The sequence below is a fragment of the Gastrolobium bilobum genome, unplaced genomic scaffold, assembly GCF_033153095.1.
Source record: "Gastrolobium bilobum isolate Gb01-03AN ecotype WA unplaced genomic scaffold, APGP_CSIRO_Gbil_v1 utg9312, whole genome shotgun sequence".
In the NCBI taxonomy this organism is placed as follows: Eukaryota; Viridiplantae; Streptophyta; class Magnoliopsida; order Fabales; family Fabaceae; genus Gastrolobium; species Gastrolobium bilobum.
This window is the reverse complement of record NW_026898497.1, coordinates 109,101-121,229: the sequence shown is the minus strand read 5'-3', so window position 1 is coordinate 121,229 and position 12,129 is coordinate 109,101. Positions and strand designations below refer to the sequence as shown.

Here is a 12,129-nt window from a genome sequence, read left to right as displayed (position 1 = left end):
TATCATTTAACATGATCACAAAAAGTTTCATACACACACATCATTTTGTGGGGCCCACAGCAAAAAAACAAAAAAAACTTTGGCATGCAAAACGAATCTCTATAACATAACACAATCAGTTTTCCTACAACATAACTCTTATAAAACCCATATGATTATATACAATGAGGGTATATAAGAATGAGTTCATTTTTTCTGCAGTAACTGCAGATAAGTTATCTGCAGTAAGTTAATACAACGTCGTTTTGGGGCATAAATCATGGTGTTTTTGTAATTTTAATTTATTCCAGGGTTATAATAGTCTTTGTATTTATAATTTTTTGAGATTTCAATACCAAAACGACATCGTTTTGCGAATAAATACAGATAACTTATCTGCATTAACTGCAGAAATATTTTTCCCTGTAAGAATATACTTCAGAGTCGTTGGTTTAATGGATACTTTGCTAGACCAAGATTAAATTTTCCCAAACGGTAGTGCATGGGATCTATTTTCGAGATTGTGAAGATGCTCAAACCCGAAATCATATTAATTGGATCCTTAGAAATTTAGACACCTACAAATATCGATAGATAAAAAAATAATAATAAATAAGAAAATAAAACAAACAAATGAATATTTTTCATGCCAACACAAATATATAATATATTAACGTAAGTGTACAATTACAATTATATAAAAGGAGAAGCATAAAAAAAAAAAAAATTTGATGAAGGGAGAAGCATAAATTTTTTGTTTCTGTCAACTTTATATTTGTTTCTCATTTATTTTCCAATAATATAGAGCAAAGAAGTCAGTCTTATCCAATTATTTTATGGTTAAATTTCTCAAACTAACATCCGATATACAGTCATAATTTCTAATTATTTTCATTTGAATATTCATCTCTGTTTTTAGTAATAATCCAAAAGATCATATGCAAAACCGAATTACATAGTACATAATTGCATATAGACACTAGACTTTTATCCTTAAAAAATATTTCCACCCCATCGTTAATAAAAGAAACTATATAACAATATAAAAAAGAAAGTATATATATATATATATATGAGAGAAAAGTATTTCTACATATAAGGTTGTCTACAGCTACTCCTTTTTCACTAAGTACGACCGGTCGTACTTAGTTATAACAATAAAGCTGTTCGTTTTTTCTCTTTCCTCAGACATTGTCGGCTGACGTGGCGGAGAGAGAAAATGCAATTTTAATGTACGACCGGTCGTACTTAGTGAAAAAAGAGTAGCTGTAGACAACATTTCTGCAGCCACTTTATATAAGGTTTTCTATGGCTATTCCTTTTTAACTAAGTCTAACCAGTAAGACATAAAAATTATATTTTCTCTCTCCGCTACCTCAGCCGACAATGTCTGAGGAAATAGGAAAAAGAACAGATTTATTGTTATAACTATGTCTTACTGGTCAGACTTAATTAAAAAAGGTAGCTGTAGATAGTGTTATCTAAAGTGGCTGTAGAAATACTTTTTCTATATATATATGATAAAGTGTGTATCATTTTAAAGGATGTAAAGTTGTGTCATTGTAAGAGAGAGAAAGAAATAGATAAAGGAGGAGAGAGAGTTGACAAAAAAATAAAGGTGTGGGTCTCATTAGAACATTTTTAAGTTGTGTCATTTTAAATGATAAACATTTTTCCTATATATATATATATATGTGTGTGTGTGTGTGGGGTAGGATGTTATAACAACCAATTAATGTTACTACTAATGTTACTACCAATCAATTTCACCGTTAGATCACTTATGTTGATCCGACAGTTATATTTATTTTCATCTTTATATGGTTAAGATTTTCAATATTTAATGGGAAACCAAAATTTAATGTTTTCGCATTAAATATTGGAAATCATAACCATACAAAGGTGAAAATAAAAATAAAGTTTAAATATGGGGAATCATAACCATACAAAGATGGAAATAAATATAATCGTTGGATCAACATAATCGATTTAACTGTGAAATTGATTGGTAGTAACACTAATTGGTTGTTACAATATTCTTCTCATATATATATATATATATATATATATATATATATATATATATATATATATGGTTTTATAAGAGTTATGTTGTAGGAAAAGTGATTGTGTAATGTTATAGAGATTCGTTTTGCGTGCCTTAACTTTTTTAATTTTTTTTTTGTTTTAAAAAGTGTGGGCCCCACAAAATGTTGTGTGTGTAGGAAATTTGATGGTGTCATGTTAAAGGACAAACTATAATCCAATATATATATATATATATATATATATATATGATAAATAAGAATATAAAATCAAGATGCATGAAACATCTATTTCAATGGTATTTGGATATGAGCAACCATAAAAAGTCAACAAAATATTTATCAATATCTGAAAGGATAAAAATAATGTTATTAAACTTGGACCGGTGATTGATCCGGTTAAGATACTGAGTTAATAGGTCATTGGTTCAACAAGTTAAATTAAAGTGAGCTTTTGGGTTACCCTTGATTGGTATCCTATGAATACTCAAAGAAGTGAGCTTTTGCTTGAGGGGAGTTGAGATTTATATGACTTATTGGAAACTTAAGTGTGAGTGACAAAATCCTGCGCCGAGAAGAAATGAATTAATATATATATATATATATATATATATATATATATATATATATATATAGGAGGGTTCTTTTGACTCCAGAGTAAGATTTGTAAGTCTTACTCTCAATCTCAGCCGTTGATGGACAGAAATCAACGATTGTCATTTATAGTGTAATTAATAATTAAATAATTAATATAACTCCCTAAATTATAGCCGTTGGATTGACAGAAATCAACGACTAGGATGAAGAGTAAGACTATAAGTCTTACTCTGGAGTCAAATGATCCCTGCCCATGTATATATATATATATAGGGGTAGGATATTCTTACACTGGTGTAAGAGTTAGAAGTCTTACACTTAATCTTAATCATTGATCCACTTGTATCCAATGGCTCACATTACTAAAAGATTTGAACCCTTAGATATAAATTAGATCAATGGACAAGATTGAGAGTGTAACTTACACTGGTGTAAAATGATCCTGACCCATATATATATATATATAAGGAAAATTGTTTGTACTTTTAAATGACACAACTTATATCCTTTCACTCTCACAAAGAGGTGGGACCCACACCTTTACCTTTTTTGTCAACTTCCTCTCTTCTTTTATTTACCTCTTTCTCTCTCTTAAAATGACACAACTTTATATTCTTTAAAATGACACACACTTTTCCCATATATTTATATTACCTTAAAATTTTGGATTCAAATGTGATGTGAAACCCACCTAAACTGCCAAATATATAAATATTTGCTATCTATTAATATTTATATAAACGAGTTGTTTAACTTCACTCTTCCAATTTTTAAATTTTTGTGCATGTCAGGATATCTAATCATTTTTATTTTTTCAAATTGAAAATAATAATATTTTTATGAATGTTATCATCCACATCTTAAGTTGATCTGGGGAAGCCTAATACATATGGTGTTGTAAGGGGAAATTCAGGTATTGCTACTTGTGGTGGTCTGTTGCTGGACTCGCAAGGAAGTTGGCTAGGTGATTTCTTCTATGGAGTAGGATGGTGTTCAGCGCTGCAAGCAGAACTTTGAAGGCTTTTGAGAGGTTTGAAATTTGCCTAGAAAATGGGGTGGAGAAGTCTGATTGTTGAATGTGATGTGGTAACAGTTATTTCCTTGCTCACCAAGCCTGGTGATAATGACCGTGAGTCGCATTTGTTGACTTAAATACGAGAATGATTGGGGCGTGACTGGCAGATTCGTCTGGTGCATACCTTCCAGGAAACAAACTGTTGTGTGAGCTAGTTGACTAATTACTTCTTGGACTACTCGGAGTTGAATGATATTTGACATTTCATCACACATACCGCCTGCAGCTCTTGCAAGTTGATGCAATAGGGGTCTCCAGGCCCAGACTTTTCCTTTGAGATGATTTTGTCTTAGTTCCATTTCTTTTTACTTTGCTATTTTCTATTTGTTTTGTTTTGGGCTTAACCCTTGTTACAAAAAAAAAAAAAAAAAGTTTATCATGCAGCAGCACTCTCACCATGCGATACGCTCTTGTTTTTACCCATAATGGAATGATTTCTTTTCAGTTAAGGTTGCTCTTTCATCTTTGTTCACATACCATCATTATTTCTATAATAAGATAACTCTAGTGTCTAGATCACTATTATTAGGAGGTGCTATAAAGGAACATATATGATTTTGTTATTTTGAATAGAAGTTAAGATAAAAAGAATTTAACAATTTAAGAAATGAGTCATTTCTCATAATACAAAATTCCAAAAAGAGATACAGTTTCAAGAATCAAAATGTATCATATTTAATCCAATAAATATAGCTCAGTTACTAAGATAGATTAAGTAGAATAGAGGGAGATTTTGGATTTGATTCCTCGTATTTATTTTAGAGTTTACTCATATTTTAAATTTATATTTATAAATTTTATTCTTTATCTTAATAATAAATTCTTTAATTTTATATTCTTCAAAACCATCATAATAACTTTATATAAGTTTTACGAGAGACAACCCACTTTTCATCCATATGCAGGGATATCCCTACTTAAATTACTTTTGTCATTGTTTAGTTTGTCTCTGTATTTTTTTTTAGAGCTTTTAACAGTCTCTTAATGAAAATTAGCCTAAAATAAAAAAGGATCAATTAAAGAAAGTTAAAAGTAATAATATCTCGGATAAAAATATATAAATTCACTTGTAATTAAGTGCCAAGGGGGGATTCGGGACCGACTCTGTTAAAGGAGGTAATTATAATCCGTGAAAAAAATCATATTTAATATTAAGAGAATGGATAGTGTGTCATTTTAAAAGATGTAAAGTTGTGTCATTTTAAGAGAGAGAAAGAGATAGATAAAAGAGGAGAGATAGTTGACAAAAAAAATAAAAATGTGAGACTGAAATGATATAAATTGTGTCATTTAAAAAGATAAACAATTTTCCCTAATGGTGTGTTTGGTGGGGGGGGGGGGGTGGGTTGTTGAGATAGATGGATAAATTACAGGTGGGAGAATACCAATCCACCATGTTTGGTTGAGCCAAATGGGTAACTTACCGACCTAAATGACTTTCCTATCAAACCAGGGAATGAGGTGCATTCTTGGATATAGCTGGGGAACACTTTCCCTTTGAGCATGCGGTATTTTTGAAAATCACCCTCAGTTGCTGACATTGGCTTTGCTACAAAAGACTAGCGTACTCTCATTTTACAGAATTGACTTTTGTTTCGAAAATAAACAGGTTGCTTTTAATTTGAATCTGTTGGGATCTGTGTGCTATTCATCCTAACTGGGAAATCACGGTGCGGTTATTGGCATGTGGATCCATCCTTTCCAATCTTATATTATACACATTCATCAGCAAAGAGTTCAATAAACAATTATCTATTGTGGTTTGTTTAAATAACCTTCTTGTCAATAATGCTTCTGGGTGACTTTAGTGACCATTAATATCAGTATTGACATGTGTTTGTAGCCACCGAATTAAAATTTTAATATCAGGGCTATTTTCGTAAACAATATTTATTTACCTATCTATATTTTTTTTTTTTTTGATAACATTAAGGGGCGAAGCCCCAAACAAAAACAAACAAACAACCAGAAACAAAAAATAACTATCCAGGGTCTATACCCCTACAAGAGGAGATTCCCTGAAGATCGTGATCAAATAACTGAGCAAGGTGAAACGGCATAACTCTATGACTCCAGAATCCAGTATCTTTGTGAAGAGCAGACTTGGCTAACCAATCAGCACAGGAATTAGCTTCCCTTGGAATATGAGAAAGCGTTACCTCCCAATCCTGACCGATGAGTGCTTGTATCTTAGCCACTATACGAGGCTGACAAGCTGCATTGCAATCAGCAAGCAAAGAGAATACTTCAGAAGCATCTCCTTCTAGTTCCACCTTCTTAAATCCCAGTTGCCAAACCAATTCCAGACCTTTTAGAGTTCCCCAAAGCTCCGCCATTAAAGGAGTGCAAGCACCAATATGATACTCAAAGCCTCCCAACCAAGAGCCATCATCAGATCTGATAATCCCACCACAAGCAGCCACCTCAGTATTCCTTTCAACTGCCCCATCAATATTAATCTTCACCCAATTTAACCTTGGAGGTTTCCATAAACTCATGCGAGTTGGATGAATGCTAGTAGTAGCCATAGCCTTCCTACCCATGCAGTTACGAACTTCCTCTATATACATAGCAATTATGTGCGTTCCATGGGTTGGATGCTTGAAGTTAGTATCATGGACACTTTTGTTCCTCCATCCCCAAATGAACCAACAAGAGATAAAAAAGACATCACGCCAATCATCTGAATTACTTTGATTCCAGGCTTTTGAGATATTATTTTCAACCCAATCTCTAAGATCCAAGCTGTAGAATAAGCTTTGCCGATTAGCTGAAACCAGAGAATTCCAAACACTTCTAGCATGCTTACAATCTCTTAGAACATGGAGGTTTGTTTCCAACTCACCAGGACATATTTTACAATGACCAGATTCCCCACTCCATCTAGATGTGCGGTCTTTAGTAAGAAGGCAGCCATGCATTACGATCCACATACAAGATTTAACACGTTGAGACCCATGCCATTTCCATATGGTAGGCCAAGAATTTTTCAACGGCATGAGAGGGAAACCAAGCATGTTATAATATGCGGTTTTAACTAAAGAGCAGCCAACCTTTTGATTTCTCCAAATAATGCGGTCATTTCCATCCGATGCGCTAGGAATGAGAGCAGCTTGGATCCTTGCAACAGCTTGATCATTGAGATATTGACGAATATAGGGAAAGTTCCATTGACCAGTATTGCTGTTCACGAAGGCACTAACAGGGAGATTCAACTCCAAACCAGTTGGAGTACGAGTAGCCAGAGAGGCAAGACACTCAGTTAAACCCAACCAATTGTCTGTCCAAAATAATGCATCATTACCGTCTCCAATCTCCCATTGCATTGCTTGAAGAAAAGATGGCCAAACACTACACAGATTTTTCCAGAAGTATGAGTCATATGCTTTATGATTTACTTCCCTCCGAAGATCCAAACCTCTCTTATATTTACTTGTTACAACTCGAACCCACAACGAATCGGGCGAAGTAAGTATCGTCCATGCAAGCTTGTGAAAGAAAGCCATATTTTGGACACGAAGGTTAATCACCCCTAAGCCACCCATGCTCTTAGGCTTGCAAATATTATCCCATGCAACCAGATGAGATCTCCTTTGACCATTTTTATCACCCCAAATAAAGGCACGCTGCAACTTCTCTATTTCATCACAAATGGCTACAGGAAGCAGACTGTGTTGCATTTGAAATATAGGAGTTGCTGAAATAACGGAGTTGGAAAGTGTAATTCGACCGGCAAAAGATAAGACCTGGTTACTCCAACCAGATAACTTGTGCCTAATTCTTGCAACAACATCAGCATAATGGTCTTTGGTTACTCGACCATGTTTCATCATGGACCCAAGATATCTCCCTATATTGTGAGTTTGCTTGAAGCCACACACATTTGTGATATCATCTGCAATGTGAGCATCTGTATTTTTCGAGAAAAAAATACTAGATTTCGGAATACTAACCTTTAGGCCAGACATTGAACTAAAAGTCTCCAAGCAATCCACTATAACTTTGATTTGATCTAGAGAAGCTTCTGCAAACAACATCAAATCATCAGCAAACATCAGATGGGCTATCTTAGGACCTTTTGATCCCACGGAGATTGGCTTCCATCTCTTATTGTCAACCGCATCTTGAATGAGATGAGACAATTTTTCCATGGCTAGAACAAAAATGTAGGGAGATAAAGGATCACCCTGACGAACTCCTCTTGAAGAAAGGAAGTCACCTGCAATGGCTCCATTCCAAAGCACTGAGACCTTATCAGAGTTGATACAATTCATGATAATATTTGTGAACCAGTGTGGGATTTGAATTTCATCCAAAATTTTACGAACAAACTCCCAATTTAACATATCATAAGCCTTTTCCAAGTCGATTTTAATTGCCATGAAACACTTTCTTCCTCTCATTCTACGCATTGAATGGATCAACTCTTGGGTGATGATGATGTTGTCCTGGATATGTCGTTTAGGAACAAAACTAGCTTGGAAGGGAGACACCATCTCTTCCATTAGGGGCTTCATTCTGTTAACCAGAATTTTACTGAGGATTTTATAAATGACATTGCACAAAGAGATTGGTCTGAGCTGCTTAGCACTTTCAGGTCTCTTTACTTTTGGAATGAGGACCAGAAGAGTCGAGTTCACAAGGTGAATCAGATTGGGATTCTGAAACATCATGTTAACATCCTTAATAACATTAGTCTTAATAAGACTCCAATTCTTATGAAAAAAGGCAGCTGGAAAACCATCTTCCCCTGGAGCTTTTGACCCATTGATACTAAAAACAGCTTTTGAAATTTCGTCATCCGAAAGATTACGAGTCAAATTAGATAGCAGATCATCGTGCAGAAGGGGCCAAGTAGTCTTTGATTTCACCCAATCACGATTAAGGACTTCCTCACTAAACAAGTTGCTATAGAAATCTGTTACCAATTGATGAAGTTGTCTAGCTTCCTTCACCCAAATTCCATCAGAATTTTTTAACTCAAGAATCCTATTCGAACTTCTTCGAGTAGCTGTTTTAATGTGATAGAATTTGGTGTTTCTATCCCCATCATTTATCCATTTCACCCTGGCTTTTTGAAACCATAAGATCTCTTCTTGTATGAGAACCGCATCAAGGTCCTTCCTAACCTCCTTTTCTCTAGATTGGAGAGATAAGTTGGTATGATAATCAACTTGATTCTGAATTTCTGCAATACTATGCAATAGGTTAGTCTTCCTATTGAAAATGTTGCCAAAGACTATCTTGTTCCATCTTTTTAAATTTGGAGTCAGATCATGCAGATTCGTTCTAGTGTCTTTCACAACATTCCAGCTCCTAGCCAGAAACTGAGTAAAGTTATAATGCTCCATCCAAGCAATCTCAAAGCGAAAGGGACGATTTTTCCAACCTGTGTCCAAGTTAGACAAGTAGACCAAAATGGGACTATGATCAGAATAAATCCGTGGAAGTACCTTAACGCCAGCATCAGTAAAGGTAGTCTTCCAACTTGCATTAGCACAGGCTCGGTCCAGCCTCTTAAAAACACGATCAAGATGAAGAAACTTCGGACCCTTCCATGTAAACCAAGGACCTGATCCTCCAAGATCCAGCAGCTTGCAATTATGAAGAACATTTGCAAAATTGGAACATCTGTTTAAGTTAACTCTACAACCACCTTTCTTCTCATCCCGATTTGCTATTTCATTAAAATCCCCAGCCACCAACCACGGCCCATTACAATGGAGACTAATGTTTAGCAGATCATCCCATAGCTCCTTTCTATTTTCTTCCCTAGGACTCGCATAAACTGCCGTGCAAGAAAAGGAAGGAACATGAAAATTCTGAACTTTAAAATGAACAAACTGTTTTGTGTGATTAATAATTTCAACGAGACCAGTCTCATCATTCCAGAGGATCCAAATACCCCATGAGTAACCTTCTGCCTCTTGAACAAAAGCATGCTTAAACCCAGATTTTCGGATAATGTCAGAAGCTTTTTGACCACTACACCGAGGTTCTAGAATCACTACAATACTAGGCTTATATTTCCTAGTAAACAGAAAAAGCGAATTTTGAAACTGGGGTTTCACTGCTCCCCTACAGTTCCAGAAGAATAAATTCATTAAAAACTATGTTGAACGCAAGACTCCAAGGTTCTTGCATCCTTCATTCTTGAAATATCTTCCTGGTGAACTCTGTCCACCTCCATGCACGTAGAGATGGTTGAGGTTTCAGGATTTTGGATGTCGCTGCTGTTGTCAACTGATATATCAGGACCAGTTTTATGAAATGTGTCATATAACTGCTCTTGATTCTGGTTCAAAGTGCTATCTGCTTTCATCCCATTTTCCTGATCATGTTGATTTGCTTGCATAGGACTAACCGCCATGGGAGTAGCAATTGATGGAGATGGTGGAATGGGAGTATGATCTTCACGATTTTCACTCTGGACTGGACACCTCTTACCCGTGCTTGAAGAATGAGCCGCATGCATAGCAGGAACCGTTGATTTAGTCCTAGGGGTATCTTTGGACTTTTTGGATTTAGTCCATATTTTCTGAGGAATTTCAAACTGAGGGCCCCCCATATGAGGAGTAACAGAATTAATTATTTGATTATGATCCTCCTCATTAATAGGTCCAGCTGTTAAGATTGCAAACCGTGATTGCGTAATTTCCTCCTTATCACCATGATTATCTCCATGATTATCGCTGGTCATAACTCCCTTATTACCATGATTACCGCTGGTCATAACTCCCTTATTACCATGATTACCATGATTATCGCTGGTCATAACTCTCTTATCACCATGATTATCTCCATGATTATCGCTGGTCATAACTCCCTTATCATTATTCCTTTGTAACGTTTTTGAACCAGCGCCTGGCTGGACTGCACCGGCCGTCTGAGGAGGTTGCCGGCTCCTGCGTTGACGATTAACAACCATCCAAGGTCCCAATCCTTTACTTCGATGGAATTCTGAGTTGCCAGGTTCCTCTTGATGAATTTGATCGTCATTATGAATATCGGATGAACTGCGTTGCTTTGGAGCAGCTGAACAATTCTCGGTGCTATGTCCATATTTCCCACAACCAAAACAAATGAGCCTTAATCCTTCATACTCAATTTGTTTGGTAAATCCTTCCAGCACATAATCACCCTTTAATGGCTGAGATAGGTCCAGTTCCACACATATTCTTGCAAACCGTCCTCTTACATGAGCATTTGTATTGTTGTCTACCTTGATCATCTTGCCTAACCAGTTTCCAATCCTTCTAAAAAAAGCTTCATAATAGAATTCAATGGGAATATCCGGTAGACGAATCCAAGCAGCAATCTTAGCAATTCCAGCACTATTAGGTCTGAAAGTTGGTTCCCACTTCCTCAACGATAAATAATGACCCAAAACAATCCATGGACCACCGTTCAACGCAAAATTGAGATCATCCTTCTCACTAAACTGGACTACGAAAAAGTCATTACCAATATCAGTGACATTGATTTTGCCTTTTCTAGCCCATAAGACATTTATTTTTTTCTTCATGAACTCCACCCCAATTTTCTTCCCAAGGAGTTTAACAATCAGAGCTTTCTCCCAAGGTTTCCTCATTCTCTTCCTTGCTCTTTTGGTGCAACTAAAATAAGTACGCCCATCATCTTCCTCCCACATCTTAATTCCTCCATGGTTGACATCCTCTTCCTCAGCAGGTTCCTCCCCATCTAAGTCTTCCTCGGCAGACGCCTCTCCTTCCCATTCATCATCTTCTCCATTATGACGCATCAGAATTTCCCTCCAGGTTGAACGTTGGTCATTCTCATCTTCCATCCAACCTTCATGTCTAGGTATCATAGATACATCATTTGAAAACTGATCTCCCTCACCTTTATTCCTCTTATTACTTCTTTGAAGAATGTCAAGTTCTTCACTTGATTTGCCAGGATTCTTCCCATGATCACCTTTCTCTCTCTCACTCATCGCTCAAAAAATACCCATCTATATTTTATCTTCAACCAAACATGGATTTCATAAAAGTTACCTAATTTATCCAGTAAATTTTTTTCAAACCAAATTACTTTTTTTTACATTTTCCTACCTATCTCACTTTGTCTCACTTTCCAATCATTTCCCCATCAATTATATTTTCCTACATACTATTCAACAAATTTCTCCTCAACCAAACGCCCCCTAAAAGAATATAACATTTTATTTAAAGATTTTATAATTCTTATTCAATATTATTAAAATATTTCTATGCACTTTTCAATTTCTGTGTTAGGTGGATATTACACATAGATTAAAATTTTCTTATATGAGTGATTGTAATTAAATATATGATTATTTTTTTATACAAGAGAATCCAAATTCCTCACACATATATATTTTTTAAAATATAAATCTCATATATCTTTTATCTTTATGACTTAAGATTTCAACTCTAGTCGAAAATTATA

General features: G+C 35.3%; 1 protein-coding gene across 1 annotated transcript; it reads right to left on the bottom strand.

The window, feature by feature from the left end:
* Positions 1–5,344: 5,344 nt before the first annotated feature.
* Positions 5,345–11,653, bottom strand: LOC133316890 (uncharacterized). The gene is made up of 6 exons (XM_061518688.1): positions 10,555–11,653; positions 9,825–10,374; positions 9,567–9,774; positions 8,763–9,290; positions 7,750–7,946; positions 5,345–5,402 (listed from the first exon to the last, which is right to left on the bottom strand). The coding sequence occupies exons 1-6, from the start codon at positions 11,651–11,653 to the stop codon at positions 5,345–5,347; spliced, it is 2,640 nt and encodes an 879-aa protein (XP_061374672.1).
* Positions 11,654–12,129: the final 476 nt, after the last annotated feature.